We start from the raw sequence: 19,640 nt of genomic DNA, 5'->3' as shown, positions 1-19,640 counted from the left end.
AGGGGCACACGGGAGAGCTGGATGAAAGGGAGCAAGGGGACTCAGAAGGAGTCCAGGACAGGGGTGATCAGTGCAAATCAGATTGAGGTGATGGTGCTAGAGAGGAGAAGGTCAATTCAGCTGGCTGTGCAGGAATAAGGAAGGGAAGAGTCAGCCGAGGAGCTCGGTGTAACCAGAGTTAGCCACAGGGAGACTGGGAAGAAGATACACGGCGTTCTAGATCCTAGGAGACCATCTGCAACTCAGCTTGGACTTTGAGGGGAAACTGACATCAAAGTTGTGATTCTTCTGCAGAGCAGACAGAGGTGAAATTGAAGGGACTTATGTTCCCCTTAGTAAACACGAGTTTACTAAGGGAAAAATATTGAGAAAAAAATCAAGAGCATTGTGTACAATTTATATGGTTGAGCAAAAGATTTGGATTTTTCTGTGATATCTTATGGAAAATTCTGAATGAACCTTTTGCCCAACCCAATATATTTAAAGCTCGTGAAGAAGAAAGAAGAGCCAGTGAATACAAATGTGGAAGACATTTAAGTGGAGTGTGGAGCAGGCGGTTATCAGAATCCCAGGCTTCATGCCTGAAGCCCCTTTCCCATTGTCACCACCACGATCCCCCCACGATCCCCCCACGGTCCCCCCACGATCCCCACCACAGTCCCCACTATGATCCCACCAGGATCCCCACCACCACCAGTATGTGTAATATGAAAATAAGCAGGAGGAGGTTGATCCTTTCTAAGAGCATAGTTTTGTTAGTTGGTAGATGCAGATGCCAAATTCATTTCTTTACTCAGCAAACATTTACTGAGCACTTACTGTTTACCAAATACTGAACTGGATGCTGGGTATGAAGCAAAGAACCAGAATGGGATGCTCGATGAGAAGTAGGGACCAGTGCGGCCCTGCTCCCCAGAGGGCAGAGGAGGTCCACGCAGGGGGCTGGGGCGGCTCAGGCTCACGTCAATGTTTCTACCCAGTGGAGGAACTGGGCCTGGAAAGGCCTACTTGACCCTTAAGTGTATGAAATTCAGCGCTGTGCCGTTGTGAGACCAGGACCTAACCTTTATCGCAAAGCTTCTGCTGGGAAACGCATTTCCCTTTGCGGTTCGGGGCCGATGTCTGCTACAATGGCCGTGGTGGTGTCTGTGGCTGACTCGAAGCTTGGGGGTCAGTGGTGGAGACGAGAGACGGGGCCACCAGACGAGGGGAAACGGGGAACAGAGGCCGCAAGTGGCAGGCATGCGCGGACAAAGTGCTGCCAAGCACCGGGGGGCAGGAAAGTCCCAGGAGCCCGACCTCGCCGCTGCGCTGCCCGCGCCTGCCCATTGTCGCCATGGCTTTCCAGCTGAAAGTCGGGGTTATGCGTACAAGCCAGTATCTAAACAGCGGTGCAAATAATCCAAGCCTGAAGACTTTCTCATCTGTGATAAAAGCTGTATTTACATGTTCCATTTTATTTTATTCCTAGAAAAATGCTAACCTTTACGGCTGTGCTCTCATTGGGAAATACAATTTGCTCAGCTAAATAAATATGTATATTTTAGGACTTCTGACTACATCACACTTAAAAGTCTTTACCATGAATTTTAAAACTTGCCTTGCCCCCGGAAACAGCCTTTGAAAGGCTGCCGTGTGCCTCAGGCAAGCGGCCAGCCGGCCAGCTCAGAGCTCACAGCTCACACAGGCTGTCTTTAAACTCTAATGATCTCACAGAGAGGAAAACAGGTCAGTCCCAGAAGAGAGAGGGAAAACTCCAAACAGACACGGGAACTAGAACAAAAATAAGGTTTTGAAACTGATTTGACGGCTTTCAGAAATGCCACATTATGGTTACTGTACATAATTTTTATCTATTCTTTTGATTAGTGGTTTTTCCTCTTTGGCTTTTGGCTCCAGGGCTTAACCTAAAGGCAGGTATTTGAAAGTCCATATTCCTACCCAATGTCCCCCAGCATAGCAGCTATGCTTTATAGATGCCACACAATAAATACAAAGCATGGCTTTGAAAACATTTTTTTGGGTCAAATCCCTTTTTCCAGACTCTCTGTCTTTCAAGTTTTAATTTTCCTGCACACGATTTCTTGGAAAACTAGCAGTTTGAGAATTTGCGCCCTAGTGAAGGCATGGCAGCTGAAGGTGAAAATGTTTCAAAGGCCCCGGATTTCTTGGCCAGGAATAAGAGAAATAAGAATGAGAAGCTGATTCCTCTGTCTTGCCCACCGAGGGTCATGTAGGCAGGCTGACCTGATAACCATTTGGAGGCACTGAACCTACTTTTGCCTATAAATATTTTTTCTGACAACTTTTCTCTATTAATATAAACTTTGACTCCTCTAAATTCTCCCGACTTGACTAAGCAAACGTCCTAAAGTGTAAAGGTGATGTTTTGCTATATCTTAACTGGAAGTTGCATTTCCCAGTTTAATTTCAATCAAATATTTACTATTTTTCTAGAGAATATAATCAGTGATTGAATGTTTGCAAAGTGCCTCCTTCAACTCATCCTGTTAGGAAGACAGCCTCTTTCCATGGGCCCCTTAATTTTAATGTCTATTTAATTAGTAGTTAAATATGTATTCATATTGAATGCTATTGATTTTATTTTGGGAGGATGTAATTGAACTTTTTAGGGGGATGTATTTCTTTACGCTTATTAATAAAACAGTAAAAAAAAGCAATGAAATAATCTAACCTGAACATGATGAAACAGCAACTTGGATAAACATGTGAAGGAGAAAGGAAAGGAAATGCAGCTCTTCAGAGCTTCTAGGCAGAGCTGCGACTCCTCCCGTGGGCACATGCGGGTGTGACAGCTGTCCCCAGAGGCTGCGTGCAGACGTGCGCGCTGGGCCATAAAGGAGGCTGGGCGCCGAAGAATGGATGCTTTTGAACTGTGGGGTTGCAGAAGACTCTTGAGAGTCCCTTGGTTTACAAGGAGATAAAACCAGTCCATCCTAAAGGAAATCAACCCTGAATCTTCATCGGAAGGACTGATGCTGAAGCTCCAATACCTTGGCCACTTGATGCGCAGAGCCAACTCACTGAAAAAAAGACCCTGATGTTGGGAAAGATTGAGATCAGGAGAAGAAGGAGATGACAGATGGTGAGATGGTTAGATGGCATTTCTGACTCAATGGATGAACTTGAGCAAACTTCGGGGACAGTGAAGGACAGGGAAGCCTGGCGTGCTGCAGTCCATGGGGTCACAAAGAGTTGGACACGACTGAGCGAGTGAAGAATGACAAACAGCAGCAAAGACAGACCAGGGGCTGATCATTGAAAGATGAGAGACAAGAACATGTTCTTTTCTTGGGGTAAAGCCTGTAAGTATGATTGTTTTTTTAGCCCTAAAATCTTGTTAAGCATTTCTGCTTGAAAACTTCAGAGAAATGCTCAGAATGGTTTGCCTCTGAGAGACACAGAGGAGACAGGAAGAGGAGGGTCTGAGGAGGCGCCCAGACACGTTGTGGAGGGTGCAGGGATTCAGAGATGCTTCCGAAGGTGGACGGCTTGCTTTCTCTGTGTGTGTCTTGCCGTAATTTTAAAAAAATGATATAAATGATCTTATTTACAAAACTAAACAGACTCACAGATTTTGAAAACAGACTTAACTTCACCCAAGGGGATAGGCCGTGGGGAGGGATACACCAGGAGTCTGGGATGAACACATACACACGACTGTATATAAAAGAGATTATCAACCAGGGCCTACTGGACAGCGCAGGGAATTTTACTCAAAACTCTGTGGTGGCTTATATGGGAGAAGAATCTGAAAAAAAATATGTATTTGTATAACTGGGTCACTTTGCTGTACACCCGAAACCAACGCAACATTGAAATGAACTACACTCCCATAACATTTTAAAGAAGAAAGTCTTTCTAAGAGGAGCTGTTTCTACTGCTCATGCAGCCCACACGACGACAGCCCACATGCAGAGGCGACGCTGGGCCTGGCTTTATTAGCAGTGACCACCGGTGAGCCAGCACGTGAGTGCCGGGTGACCAGGCGGCTAGGCTCCAGGCTGGACTCGACTCTGGCGAGCGGCCCTGACCTGCTGGGGCTGGGCGTCCAGAGGAGGAGCAGAGGCGCCAGCTGTCAGCATGCCCTGTGTCCGCACTCCCGTGTGCGCACTCCCGCGTCCACTCGCCCGTGTGCGTGCCCCCGTGTCCACTCTCCCGCGCTCCCGCGTCCACGCTCCCGCACACGCGCTCCCGCATCCTTTCTCCCACACGCACACTCCCGCGTCCACGCTGTGGGGAGAGAGAGCCCACAGGTGGGCCTAGAGGACGGAGCCCAGGTCGGTCTTGACAGGTCACCATCAAGGAAGTCTTTCCGGGGACAGAGGCACCGGAGAGGAGATGCAGAGCGAGCAGGAATGGGCGGGGCGGGGCGGGCCGCCCACCTGGGCGGGCAGCGCCACTGGGAGGCCATGGCCCGGCCTACCTGGACGGCTGGGGATGTGGAACCCCATGAGCCAGTGAGAGCTGGGGTGCATTCCCAGGCCCCCGGGTCTCCGAGGACCCGAGAAGTGAAGGGGGATCCGGGGGTGGGGCGGGGACAGGAGGGGCCAGCCTGGGGGTTAGCACTTGCCCAGAGTCAGGGCAGAGACAAGCACCCAGGGACTGCAGCCCACCAGGTTCCTGTGTCCATGGAATTTTCCAGGCAAGGTGACTGGAACGGGTTGCTGTTTCCTTCTCCAATGATGTACATGTGCATGCTAAGTCACTTCAGTCGAGTCTGCCTCTTTGCAACCTCATGGACCGTAGCCCGTCACGCTTCTCTGTCCATGAAGGTCTCCAGGCAAGAACCCTGGAGTGGGGCCTTTTCCTTCTCCACCAGTGATGTATATGTAGGACTTATTAAGCACTATTCTCCACACTGCTCAAGCAGTAAGCCGTTTACTTCTCACTGCCATTCCTGCACATTGTACTGTAAACTGTTTCTTGACATGAGGAAAGTGGGCCAGGGAGCTGAGGTGACTTGTCTGAGGCCCCACAGCTTCCAGACAGTGGAGGCAGGGTTTGGACCCACGCGGTCCCGGCTCCAGAGTCCCTGTCAGGAAGGCCCGCCAGCCTCTGAAAGGCAGCACAAGCGAGCGTGTCAGGGAGGAGTCTTTGAGCCTCAGAAAAACGAAGCAGATGCAACAGGAAGGTGGGACTTCGGGTGACGTGTCCCAGTTCAGCAAAGGTTGGAAAATTGCTCAAAGGAACCCAGAGCCGGCCATTTCCAGTCAGTGTCTTCCAAAAACACAGCAGGCTGCTGTGTCAACAGCTTTCCTTCATTCACTGACCATAGAAATAAAGCCATCGAACCCAGCGGATCCTCAAAACAACCAGTCTCCTCTTGGAAAACAGACTCTCACAAATCAGTCTTGGCCTAAGTGTCTACAGAGCCCAGGCCTGCAAGAGGGTGAGGCGTGGTTATTCACCAGTTTCCTTCCTTTGGAACGCCCTTAAAATTGAGGGGTCCAGAAAGTTGCTTCTGGAACCCTCACCTCTATTCTAAGTTGACCTTGAATATTCTGATTCCAAGGACAGTTGGTGATAGTTTAAAAATCATAGCAAGCGACAGAGCCAGCCACCGAGGGACATGTTCCTTAAACATCCAAACAAGCGCTGGCTTCGATGAGCCCCCGGCCAAGGGCAGTCACGGGAACCAGGCATGACGTGAGGAGACGCTTCATCCGTTCCGGCAGCTCATGTAGATTTTAAAGGAAAATGCATTTTCCCTTATTTCCATGTGTGTTTGGATACAGTGAGCACGAGGGAAAGGCTGAAGAGGTGGAAGCCCGGGCTCAAGGCCTGATGCTGCCAAGAGCTGCGTGGAAAGGACCACACCGCCCCCTCCACGGGCTCAGGACTCATTTGTGGAGCGGGGTGGGGATGAGGGTGGGAGAATGCAGGTAGGGGCCGGTTCTCTCCAAGTCTTTTCCACTTGAAGATACTGTTGGTCAATGAGATGTTATGGACTGGGCTGTAGCTGGTATAAAAGGAGGTGGTTTCACAAGAATCCACTGTATTTAAATACTATGCTCATTAAGCTTTAAGAATAAATGAACAATGGATTTGAACAGGAAGATGGTGAACTCAAGTAGAAAACCACCATCAGATGAAAAGAAATTAGAATAAAAACTCAGACAGAGAAAAGGTAGCTTAGGATCGGAGCTCAGGATCAGTGTTAGTGAAAAGGCTTTGGGCTGAGGAGGTAAATGGTCGACGTGTCATGAGGCCATGATGGGGCTGCAGCAAAGCCGATCCCGTGGAGGAGACCCGCTGTCCCGCCCGGAGGGACTGGAGGTCAAGTGTACACCTCTGGGGTCTCCAATCCAGTGTGTCTTGTGGTTCAGTCACTTGGTCATGTCTGACCCTCTGCGACCCCGTGGACTGCGACGCCAGGCTCTTCTGTCCTCCACTATCTCCCAGGAGCTTGCTCAAACTCATGTCCATTGAGTTGGTGATGCCATCCAACCATCTCATCCTCTGTCACCCTCTTCTCCTCCTGCCCTCAATCAGGGTCTTTTCCAGTGAGTCAGCTCTTGGCATCAGTTGGCCCAAGTATTGGAGCTTCAGCTTCAACATCAGTCCTTCCAATGAATATTCAGGGTTGATTTCCTTTAGGATAGACTGGTTGGATCTCCTTGCAGTTCCAGGGACTCTCAAGAGTCTTCTCCAGCACCACAGTTGAAAGGCATCAATCCTTCGGCGCTCAGCCACCGTTATGGACCAACTCTCACATGTGTACATGACTGCCTCGTGCGTAATCTTAGTCACACGCTGTGCTCGAAGAGGAAGACACGCTTGATGTGGAGCGTGAGCCACCTCGTGATGTTCGTCGTGATGTTAGTCAGAACTTGTTCCTCGTTCCAACAGGAGCCCAACCACTTCTACAGCCTTCTCCTGGGAGATGAGTACTTACAAGGTGCTGTTTTATTGACTCTCAGAGAAAAAATCAGGTCAGATGCAGACTCTGTAAACAAGGATCTGCAGATACTATTTAAAAACAAAGGGAGCTAGATAAGCCAGCTTGGAAAATAGAGAAGTGAGTAAATATATCTCTCTGAGGAACATGAGTGTTTGCTAACATTTGAAATAATTGGCTTTTTGAGCAATAATGGAATATTGTTGACAAAAGTGATTCCCTGCAGGGAACTGGCTGTCCAGCTGAGGTCTGGTCTGAGCTCGATGGGAAGACAAGTTTACTGGGAAGAGCTTGAGAAGGACCCAGCTCTCGGGGTGAGGAAACACAGGCCAGCATCACTTTTGAACTTGGAATGAATCTGCCCTGAGGAATGGCAAGGATATATGATGGAAAAAGAACTGGGAGGAAAAGAAAAAGTAACGCTTGCTTCTAAGAATGCTGCTGCTTTGTTTTATGAACTAGTCTATTTGTTTTGGCTGCAACTGAACTCAAGAATGTTCTCTGCATATTTCACAGTGTAGTTTATAGACATCAAAGGAACAATCTCTCCTTTCATCATTATTTACACATAAAAATAATGCAATTTGTGGTGCGTGTAAGATGTTACTTCTTAAAAACCTCTCGAGTCTAATTTATTAATTGCTTGAGATTTAAAGTTAAACAAGGGTGAGATGCAAATCACATGTTACTCTGAAATATGTTACCACCAAATCTTGGTTTATTAATGAGATGTTGAGCAGCCATATGAATATTTATTTAGGTGGTTAGAGGGCTTCATGAAGGATCCTGGAGCAAGTGACAGAAACATAAAAGCAAAAGGGTTTTGCTTCTCTTGAAAAAAACGGGGGCTGTGTCTTTGTTTTTAATTCCTCTCTTTCCTCTGTGCTTCCAACATTAAAGCGTTCCTGCAACCCGCTAACCACCCCGATCTCGCCTGCTTCACATCTCTAGTCTCAGCTGCTATGACAGCAGGCGACTCCTGCTGACAGCCCTGGAAATGACATTTTGGTCTTTTTTGATGGCATGACGACATCACATGAATTTTTTTCCTCATTATATGCTTTTGGAAAATTAATTACAAAAACTAGGCTTATCCTTGTTAATTTACTGAATTGATTTAGTTCCCTAGAAATTCTGTGTAAAGTTAACTCTCTACACGTTCTATTTCTTTAATGCAACAAATTCCCTAAAAATAACACTATATAAACGTAAAGCAAAATGAGCAAGGCCTGTCTTAAAATTTTTCCACGATTTACGAGGCACATTTAGGAGAATCAGTTATGATAGTACGACTGCTTATTACTCACAGCTTCACTTTTTTTCCTAAGAATGTATAACTGTTGAAGAATATATGGAGATACGTACGTATTGCATTGGCCAAAAAGTTTGTTCCGGTTTTTACATAGCATCTTACAGAAAATTCCAAACGAGCTTTCTGGGCAGCCCAACATATGCATTCTTTTTTTTTTTTTTAAAGTACACACACAAACACACACACACACACACCAATACCATATACAGATAAACGTGCAACCCATTTCCATTTTTCACCGGATATCTGTATCCCAACCTGCACAGGTGAATGTAGGGTCACGGGAAACACAGTCACAAGCGTGTATGACTTATGCCTCTCGTCCAGGTGGCCTGTGCTGGAGGCCACCTGCCGCCTTCCCGCATTTTTGAGGCCCATTCAGGCAATGGTAAATGTACATAGTGTGTGGCATCTTTCCCCTGACTGCATGTTGGCAATTTTGCCTCACTTTCAAAGGCAGATCCATTCTTTAATCGATGCTTTCAAACTGTGGTGCTGCAGAAGACCCTTGTGAGTCCCTTGGACTGCAAGATCAAACCAGTCCATCCTAAAGGAAATCAACCCTGAATAGTCACTGGAAGGACTGATTCTGAAGCTGAAGCTCCAACACTTTGGCCACCGGATGTGAAGAGCTGACTCACTGGAAAAGACCCTGATGCTGGGAAAGACTGGAGGCAAAAGGAGAAGGGGGTGGCAGTGGGTGAGATGGCTGGACGGCATCACCGACTCAATGCACACTCCGGGAGACGGGAGGACGGGGGAGCCTGGAGTGCTACAGTCCATGAGCTCATGGAGCGCAGGACACTTGGCCACTGAATAGCAACACCAAAGCATCCCGCTGCTCTCATGCAGCATCGCTTATTTCTCCATCTTTTTGCTCAAATAAGGCTACAAAGATACTGCAGAGCTTTGCAAGTTTATCCGTGGGATACACTCCTATGAGTGGCACCAAAGGTTCCAATCGTGTGCGTCTGACGTGGCAGCAGCTTCCGTCACACGGACTTCCAGAGGCGGCGCCGATTTGAACTTCCAGTGACAATGCATCACTGGGTACTTTTTCAGGGTCAGCATTCACGCCCATCAGGCGGCAGCCAGGCCCTTCGCAGTTCTGATTTACAGTTTAAATCAGGGATGAGAGTCAGCCGGTCCTCACACGTTTACTGGATGTTACTTTTCGTCTGTGAGCCTGCGTCCATAGCTTTGTTCTTCTGCTCCTCTGGCGGGCAAGCCGCTTCCTGGTGATCCCAAAGCTCTCCTTGTGAGGCAGGGAAACCAGTGATCCGGGGCTGCTCTGGCAGAGCTCCTCCTGCTGGGCGGAGCTGAGAGCCTTCTGGCAGGGACAGCAGCCGAGGGAGGCTGTCTTACACCAGAGCGAGCTGAGAAGGGCTCTGAGTAGGGTCCTATCGGAGGAGTAAGGAATGCCTTCGAGGACTCCAGTGACACGCTTGAGATAAATGGGGATGAAGGCAAGAGGACAAAGACGAGCCCGAAGTGTCCAACAGGAAACAGCACGGCTGGGGGGTGACCCCGCTGGGCGGGAAGGAGGAGCCGGCTTGGAGATGCTCACTCGAGGCTGCAGTTACTCAGCAGGTTGCGGCGGAGCATCTCCGGCAGAAGATGGGAGCCACGGGGCCTGACCAGTCAGGTGAGGCTTCCGGCGAGCATCTCAACAGAAGTGACAGCCAGAGAGTCACAGGGGAGACGAGCGCACCGTGCCAGGAGAGGGTCTGCAAAGCCCAGCCTGGACCGGAGGACGCCCACGCGGGGGTGCGAGCCCAGCAGAAGAGACCTGCCAACCAGGAGCGGTGTGAGCTCCCCGATCCCGGCGGGCAGACTGCAGCCAGTGGGCTGTGTCCTCACTCAAGCCTGTTCTCCTAAATAAAGTTTTATTGGAATACAGCCTTGCCCACTTGTTAACAAACTGTCTGAGGCTTGCACAGCACAGCACCAGGAGCTGGGTCACTGTGACGGAGACTGTATGACTCCAGAATATCCACTCTCCAGCCCTTTTCGGGGAAGGTTCTCCAAGCCCTGCTCTAGAGGGAAAGTTGTGGGTCAATATGGTCCATGCTGCATGGAGTTGGGGGGCCACTAGAGGTGGGAAAACACCACTGGTTCAGACCTCAAGAGCTACATCACGCTGGGATTAGAAAAGGGGCCTGGGGGACAGGTGGGAGAGCCGACTCAGTGCCTCAGAGAAAGCAGAGCAGGAGGGTGCCCGGCAGCTCGAAAGCGAATCAAGGATGGTGGACAGCCATCCATCCACTGTCTGTCCTTCCAGCCCCGTCGTGGGGAGGTGGACAGTCCTTGCAACCGTGGGGACTGGAGCTGGAAGGCTGTTATAAAACACAGCAATCATTCAGTCACTTTAGCTGTGGCTGCTTAGGTAATGATGAAATCACATATTTCAGGTCATCATGCTGGCTTTGAAACAGCTTCGGATTAGTTCAGAATTATTAAGGATGAAAATATTTCCGAACAGTTATTTGTTAATCTTTTCATATATGAAAGGAAAAAAGCTGAAGGATGCACCTATATTCCAGCATCTGAGGAAGCAGAGCCGTTCCCAGTTTGGACCGCGTGGTGGCTGCGGGCTCTTCCACGAGGGACAGGCACCTGCGCAGGACCCCTGCTCCTGCCCATGTCCGCCCTCCGCAGGCGCTCTCACACTCACTCACCCGACTCTGCTCGGCCCCTGTTATAACACACAGGCCTGGGCCCAGGGGCTAACACTGCTCTTCACAGCCCCCTGTTATAACACACAGGCCTGGGCCCAGGGGCTAACACTGCTCTTCACAGTGCTTGAAGGTTTTTTCCACTGAACAAATGACCTTCGACTTGTCTTCAAGTAGAGCAGAGATCTTCCAGAGAACAGAGCTGGAGGAGAGGTGGGGCTGGGATACTCGCGGGGAGACCGCTCGTCCCCTCTCTGCTCAGCCATCGCCGCGTTCCATGCCCGCCACCCAGAGCACCCTTCCTGGGGAAACGGCGCTCCTGCCTGATGCTGTTAGGACTGGACGGCTGTCTCCCTCTCTGCGTGGGCAGGCCAATCACCTTGGGTGGGATGGAAAGTCCATTTCTCTTCTTGGCATTATTAACTCCAGCTCCAGAGGGCACCAAGACAGCATGCCCTCCACGCCCTTAGGACGAGCACAGGGGAGATGGGAATTAGCTGGTGAGCAGGTTCCAAGCAGGGCTGTCTGATGCCAGGCTCCGGGATTGCTCCCTGTTTCTCAATGTCCCTGAAACCCCGCAATGAGGTCTGTAATTTTATTCTCTGGGAAGTGGATTCCTGTGAGCTTTCAGCACAGCAAGAATTGCCCAACCTTATGAAATGCTCTTTCCCCTCCCTCCAGCCCTGCTGGTAACACAGACCAGATTGCTCGACAGCCCCCTGGCAGCGACCTTTCCTCGTAAACTCCAGGCAGTGGCCAAGGCAGAGGAGCATCCCAGCTCTAAAATCTCTTTTCTGTACCTACGAGCGAAAATTTTACACCACCTCTCTGCGATGTGAAATCTCTGCTCGGACATCTGGCTTCACAGCGAGGCACTTTCAATCCACCAGCTTCAAAGAGAGGACTCGGCCTGGGGGTGCCCGATGCTGGAGGAGAGCTCCCGGTCCTCCTGCAGAACCGCCTCTGCTCACATCCCCCGCCAACCGGCATGAGTTCAGGGGCGGTGCTGACGTACGCTCAGACGGCAGGCTCTGGTGGGCAGCCTGGGGTTTGGGGAACAGAGATGCTGTGTAAACACGGCGAGGGGGTTTGATTAGAATCTGCCTAGGAGGCAAAACACAAATCTGCCAGCGCAAATCGGAGCTGTTTTCGAGTATCTGCTACCACAGCACAAAGCATTCCCGAGCTCGCTGCCGCCAGCAAAGTGACTCGAGACTGAAGGGACGTGCTTCCTTCCAGAGCCTTGATTTAAGAGGTAACATCAGCTGCTGAAGAATCCGCCTGCGACGCAGGAGACTCGGGTTCACCCCTGGGTTGGGAGGAGGCCCTGGAGAAGAGAACGGCTACCCACGCCAGTACTCCGGCCTGGAGAGCTCCATGCACTGTACACTCCATGGGGTCACAAAGAGTCGGATGTGACTGAGCGACTCTCACTTTTCATCATTCATTTATTCAGTCTATTTCTAGAACTTCCACCGAAACAAACCTGGCAGTAAGCGCTTGTGCTCAAGAAACTTAGGGTCTGCTCGGTGGCAGAAGGAAGCAGAATCCAGACACGACCTCCTCTTTGCGATCCCCAAATCCTCTCAAGACCACCGACTGTTCTGGAAGGTGCAAGGGAGTTTCTGTCCGTCCGCTCAGGAGGTTCGTATGCGTCACGCTGCACGTGGGTCTGGGTGCCGCGTGTTGCCCCTACCCATAGATAAAGACAAGCTCCACATCACCTCCCTAGACGTGCAGATCCCGGGGTGCAGAACATGTCCCACAGCAAGGTTTCGGATGAGGACTTGGGGACAGCATCAGGGTGCAGTGGAAACTTCACTAGAGGAAGGAACAAATCTGGCATGAGCTTCTCACCCAGACATGTCACAGAAGATGACATTGAAACCTTAAGGGAAAGGACTCTACATGGAGACCGTATCACCACAGTGAGCACGGAGGTAGAGAGCAGGCTGTCGATAAGGTCAAGAGAAGGGCAACGTCTAGACAAGCGACTCTCAAAGGATTTGGTCTCTGGTCCCCTTTACACTTTTAAGAAATTAAGAACCCCAAAGAGGTTTTGTGTATGTGGGTTATATCTATAATATTTACTACATCAGAAATTAAAATCGTTGTTGTTCAGTTGCTAAATTGTGTCTGACTCTTTGCAACCCCACGGACTGCCGCACACTAGGCTTCCCTGTCCTTTACCATCTCCCGGAGTTTGCACAAACCCATGTCCATTGAGTCGATGATGCCATCTAACCGTCTCATCCTCTGCTGCCTGCTGCCTCCTCCCCCTCCTGCCCTCAGTCTTTCCCAGCATCAGGGTTTTTTCCAATGAGCTGGCTCCTCACATCAGTTGGCCAAAGTATAGGAGCTTCAGCTTAAGCATCAGCTTAAGTTTTTCCAATGAATGTTCAGGACTGACTTCCTTTAGGATTGACTGGTTTGAGCTCCTTGCTGTCCAAGGGACTCTCAAGTGTCTCGTCCAGCACCAGAGTTTGAAAGCATCAATTCTTCAGGGCTCGGCCTTCCTTACGGTCTAACTCTCATGTCTGTACATGACTACTGGAAAAACCACAGCATATGGACACCAAATTGGGACAACTCAATCCCCAGGATGACATGCCGCTGCCCCCACACCCTTTAAGGCAGTGTGAACTCAAAGAGCAGTCAGCCTGACCAGCCTGCGAGCGCCCTCTGCTCCAGCTCTCCGGCCCCTTCCCTAGACTCCAGAAAATGCAGAGACTCTACCAGCAAGTGTTATATGGAGGGGAGGTTCGCTGCACTTCAGGGACAGTTGATATGGAATGCTTAGCATTTAGGGGTATCCTGGTTAAAAGCAGAATTTATCTGTGCTACTCTATTAAGCTTAACGATAAAGACAGACTTCTTCAGGAATCCCCTAGAAACCGCAAACTGCGGACCTGGGGAAGCTCAGCCTTGCCTAGTTTTCTCCACGGCAGCTTTATGTGCCACGTGAGCAACGGCCAAGTTTTCAGGTGAAAATGAAGATAAGGATACTATGTCTATCTCACAGGTTATTCAAATATAAGGGTTAATCAGCAGACTTTTTAAAAACTTTTTTTTAAGATTTTTTTTTATATGGGTCACTTTTAGTCTTTACTGAATTTGTTACAATATTGCTTCTGTTGTTTTTATTTTTTTTTGTTTTTTTTTTGCTGTAAGGCATGTGGGATCTTAGTTCCCCAACTAGGGATCGAACCCTCACACCGTGCGTTGGAAGGTGGATTCCTAACCGCTGGATCGCCAGGGACGTCCTGGAAGACATTCTTAAACATGGAAAAACCCGGGGAAGGCAGCACTGTGAATCTTGAAGGAACCACTTGCCCATGAAATCCTGCCCATTTGGAACCACAGGAAAGTTAGGAGTTTGGGGGCGGGAGTGTGGAAGGCTGATTATAAAGGGCCTAGTGGGAAGTACTGGAGAAGGAAATGGCAACCCACTCCAGTGTTCTTGCCTGGAGAATCCCAGGGACGGGGGAGCCTGGTGGGCTGCAGTCTCTGGTGTTGCACACAGTCGGACACGACTGAAGTGACTTAGCAGCAGCAGCAGCAGTGGGAAGTACCACGTCCTTTAGAGACAGTGTGGGTATGAAGTAAGGTTATGGTTAGAGACAAACTGTACGTGTCGCAAGCCCAGACTGTGTACACCCCAGGCAAGAGGAGTGAAGAGCGTCAAGGGAGCATGTGTGTTATTCTAATGAACTCAGTTTTCAGCCAAAACTCAAATTCTGCCCCAAAGTTTAACAGTTCTTCCTGTTTCACTCTAGATTCACCAATCTGCCGAATTTAAGTAAAATCAACCTGAGATTTTTCTAAGCCTAACACAAATACAGAATCTAGCGGGTGAACCCGGCTCACCAGTCCCTCTGGATCTTTCTTTCCTCTCTCCCTGCAATAGTCAGGCACCTGCGATGACCTCACCTGACTGCTAAGGTGGCTGGCTGCTTCTGGGTGATGAACTCTGCAGTGACCTCAGGTATTTTTCCCTTTCCCCACTGCACTTGGAATTATTCATGAGCATATGCCATTATCCACTTTTATAAAAACAATCGAGTATATTTTATTAAAACAAAACAAAAGAGGCCATGCACGGTCCTGGGCACCACAGCCCAGCCCAGCTTCCGGGAGAAGTAGCTGACCAGGGCGCACCCCACGCCGCCCCCGCGCACGTTCCTGACGCGAAGACTGGTGCGCGCGAAACAGCTGTCGCTCTAAACCCCCAGGTTCTGGGGTGACTTGTTACACAGCAGCGGCAGGTCTCTTCAGAAGCTCGCCTCTGAAGCTGAGGATGAACTGAAGCAGTGAGCAGTGATGAGGACTTATGCTCTGGAGACGCGGTGTACTTCAGCGTAAAGGATCTGCTTGCGTGACCGTGTTTCTAGAACTCTCTCTATGTCCCAGGAGTTCCCCTCCATAGCACGCTCCCCTCCTGGTCTCCTAGACAGCGAGGCTCATGCCCACCGTGGGTCTCAGCTACAGGACTCCCTGACGTCCACCTCTGAACTCCTTCAGGCTAAGGCGTTTTCTTTTCTAGCAAACAATTATTTACTGTGTCACGTTGTCAAAGTGTTGTTAGAACTAAAGTATGGGGGGGACACTTGTATACCTGTGGCCAATTCATGATGAGGTATGGCAAAAACCATCACAATATTGTAAAGTAATTATTCTCCAATTAAAATAAATCAATTAATTTAAAAAAGAACTAAAGTATAGAGCTAAGAGAGGAAAATTACCACAAATTCCACCACTAAGAGTATCCACCAGCAAAATGCTGATACATAATTCCAGCCTTTCTTCCCTTTATATATACTTTTGGTGGGGGGGCAAAGACGACCTCTTATGTACTTAATGTTTTATAAATTGCATTTTCATTGAAAACTGTCTTGTGAACATCTTTAAGATCCTTAAGTATCCTTCTCCAGCATCATTTTCTACATTGCTCAGTTTTCAGCTGATGTGCTAGGGTGGAAAGCACAGCACCGAAAGGAGATGGGAATGCTGGTGCTGTGGGGGCCTTTCCCAGAACGGGAGCTCCATGATAGGCGTGTGAGCACGGGAAGGAGCATCCTTCTGGCTAAAGCTCTGGGCGCGTCTTTACCTGCCACACGGGGTGGATCCTGGAAACAGCATGCCTCCGGGGTGACTGAATAGTGAGGGGTACTCTGCACTATTCTCCAGACTGGCAGGCCTGTAAGTGGGTTTTTCGGCCTACTCAACACCTCCGTTTTCCCCTACAGCCTCACTGTGACGAAAGGCCCGCGTACTCACAGGAACCCTCCGATGGCCTACTCGGCCTGCTGCTGGGTCTACCACCCACCCCATCCTCCAACCCGGAAGGTGGGCAGAGGCGCACTTCACAGGCAGCGCACACACTGTTCTTACAGCGCTGCTGACAACCGACATTTAAATGCGTTGATATCTAGCACTACAAAGCGTAGGTCCTCGTCAGCTGACTTGAGTGCATATGCAGACAAATGTACTTGGTGACTGTGTCTCTCTCCGAGTATCTAACTCCGTTCGCGTATCTGCGTCCACAAAACAAACATGACTAGAATGCCGAGAGGAACAAGTGCTGCAAAGGTGCTACCCGCCTTCAGGCAGCAGGAAACGCGAGCAAGGGCTCCCGAGCTCACCGACGCACCCGGGCATGGCCCACCGTCACAGGCAGTGTGGACACAGGGCTTCTGTGCACGGTAAAATCACTGAGGCTCTTGCGTCAGAAGACACTGAGCCTGTCCTCAGTGGTCACATCACCCCAGAGCCTTGACTCTTCCATCTGTAAGATGGGACGATGGAAATGCCTTCCTCAACAAGACTACTTATAAGACTTAAATGAGACAATGGAACATGGGATGAAAGAAAAGGTTTGGCAGAAAGCCTGGTACACAGTACTTGTTGAAGAAATACTAGCTCTCATTCTTATTTTTGTGACATAGACTAAAAAAAAAAAAGCAAGGCAACAAGTGTTAACACATTAACACTGATACAGGTCAGTAAAGAAAAAGTCATGCACTTCAACCATAGTATAAATGAATGAATCAAAACTCAAACACACCTTATCTACATTGTAATTTTAATTATTTTCAGGCATCTAAGCTTTGGTCATTATATGTTACAAATATATATATATATATATATATATATATATATGTATATGGATGCCATGCCTGTGTACTTAGTCATATCTGTCTCTTTGAGACCCTTTGGACTGTAGCCTGCCAGGCTCCTCTGTCCATGGGGTTTTCCAGGCAAGAATACTGGAGCGAGTTGCCATTTCCTTCTCCAGGGAATCTTCCCAACCCAGGGACCGAACCTGCGTCCACTGTGTCTCCTGCACCGCAGGCAGACTCTCTGCCCGCCGAGCCACTGGGGAAGCCCAGTGTATGCATGTCAATGTATGTCTCTCATCATTTAACGTCAACTTCAGCCTTTACGATTTGACGGTTGGCTGGAAATTAGGATCAGGTTTTTCCGTTGTAACAGGTAAACGGATTACAACTGCAAAAATAAACAAAACTAGGCAAATATGAATTATATTTCTTTCAAGATTTTTTTAATCTTTAAGAAACAATACTAGAAATTATGTTGTTATGGAGTAAATTGATGTTTTCCATTTTGCATATGTTGGGATCCAATTATTTATTTAAAATTTGGCAATTACCTACAACACAGTATTTAGATTTCAAGTGGAAAAGAAATTCACTTAAAATGAAATATTTATATAGAAAAAGAGTTGAAAGAAAGTAGTCAACTTAGTTCATACAAAGCAAAAGAGTTCTACAGACCAATGCGGACTTTTTCCTGCATTTATAAATGAAAATTCAAAGATTAAAAAAAAATTATCAGAATATGAAAAAAGAAACACCTTTTTGTGTCTCATCACATGTAGGGGGGAAAGAAATGCTCACAGGTGGAAAAATATAGGGAAAATCTCATGAAGGAGGAAACAGGTCCCCACCCCTGGTCAGGAGGCAGGGTGTGCTGGCCTGGAAGGTTTTGTCCACATCTTAAGGTTTTTGCTTCTATTCACGCTGTCCAGTGTAAAGGGTATATATGAAAAAGCAAGCGACGCGGACACTGACTTTCCTCCAAATCACGGGGATGGCCAACAACAGGCCAGAAGAGAGAAAGATGGAGGCGCTGGGCAGAAGAGGCGAGACAAAGCCCACACGCTCTGATGTGATCACCCTACCTGCACTCAGCACTGTTGTAACAAAATCAAATGACCGAGAAACAACCTTTTGCCGGGAATTCTTTAATACACACTTTGTTCTCTTTAAATGTTACTTATAAAGGCTCCAGACGCTTATCCTCACATTAAACCCCGAATGACACAGATGCTTTCATCCATGTTCTCTGTGGTGAAGTCAGGACCGGCCCAGGGGATCACCTGGCCGTCGGAGGCGGGCCGCCATAGAGCGGGTGTCCGCGCATCAGACCCTGGCAGTGCTGGGGGACGCGGTGCGCAGGGGCAGGAAAACGGGAGCTGCCCATGCGTTTACCTGCCAGCAGTGCCAACGCGCTTGCTCTGGCCAGAGGCGGCTCCAAGGAGCCTGGGGTGGGCATGGGGTGGCTCTCAAGCACGTGTCAGCTGTGGGCGTGCTGGGCTTGAGGTGGCCTGTCCCTGCGGGCACGTGGCCTCGCAGGGCCGGCTGCATCAGAGCCCAGCACACGCGAGGCCAGGGGGCACGCTGGACAATGGTGCCTGCGGCCGCCTCGCCTGCTGGCAGCCACGTGAAGGTGCCTTACCTTGACAGCTCGCTCGTTCTCTCTGATCAGCTGCTGCTTCTCGTCTTCAAACTTGCGCACGACCTCCTGGAGCCGCCGCTCGGCCGCGAGCTGCTGCCGGCTGCTGTCCTCCCGCAGCGAGGAGACGGTGCCCTGCAGCTCGGCGATCACCTGCAATCAGAGTGCGCGCTGCGACTCGAGCCTCGGACACAGCCCACCTCGTGCACCCAGCCTCCCGGGCGCGCTCGCAGGGAGGCGCGGCCACAGCTAGCGCCCCGCGCGCCAGTGCCTGAGACCCCACACGGCAAAGCTGTGAATGGTGAGCAACTGCTGAACCAAACACGCCAGGAAGCCGTTCCCACTATAACATTCCACAGTATTTACTCATCAGGGGAAAGAACATCTGTGATCCCAAAAATATGAAATGTGTCAGGATTTATTTTACCAAGAAACAGTCTTGCTGGAGTAGGAAAAAAAAAAGCTGTTTGCCTTTCATAATACTTTGAACTCTAATAACCAAAAAAAATCGTCAGAGTCCATTCTTCATAGCCACCTAGTTCTACACAACGGCCTCTGAGTGTGTGCCCACGCTCGTGTACTGTGCTAAGCGCCTCCTGTGAGTGTGTGCTCACGCTCGTGTACTGTGCTAAGCGCCTCCTGTGAGTGTGTGCCCACGCTCGTGTACTGTGCTAAGCGCCTCCTGTGAGTGTGTGCTCACGCTCGTGTACTGTGCTAAGCGCCTCCTCTGAGTGTGTGCTCACGCTTGTGTACTGTGCTAAGCGCCTCCGTTCCCGGGTCAGTTACTGCTGTGCGGCCAGCAGTCATCGGCCGTCTCCCACAGAGCGGGACACAGAGGCAGATAGAGCCCAGCGTGCGACTAGGCAGTCCTGACCACCACCTGGGCAGGCTGCCGTGCTAGGCGCTTCCTCTCAGCTAGCTCCTGCCCTCTCTTGCTTTTAAACACAGTTTTGGGATTGAAGAGGAGTTTATCCTG

The 19,640-nt window shown here is 49.6% G+C and overlaps 1 protein-coding gene across 6 annotated transcripts in view; it reads right to left on the bottom strand.

The window, feature by feature from the left end:
• Positions 1–19,640, bottom strand: part of CEP112 (centrosomal protein 112) — a 324,857-nt gene that overhangs the window by 44,947 nt on the left and 260,270 nt on the right. For all 6 annotated transcript variants that reach the window (XM_055574950.1, XM_055574952.1, XM_055574955.1 and 3 more), the window contains one exon: positions 18,668–18,817. In XM_055574950.1, coding sequence (XP_055430925.1) covers positions 18,668–18,817 — 150 coding nt within the window. The remainder of the gene's footprint in view (positions 1–18,667; positions 18,818–19,640) is intronic.

This window comes from Bubalus kerabau, chromosome 4 (genome assembly GCF_029407905.1).
Source record: "Bubalus kerabau isolate K-KA32 ecotype Philippines breed swamp buffalo chromosome 4, PCC_UOA_SB_1v2, whole genome shotgun sequence".
Lineage (NCBI taxonomy): Eukaryota > Metazoa > Chordata > Mammalia > Artiodactyla > Bovidae > Bubalus > Bubalus kerabau.
The sequence above is the reverse complement of the archived record's forward strand: the minus strand, read 5'-3'. Positions and strand labels throughout refer to the sequence as shown.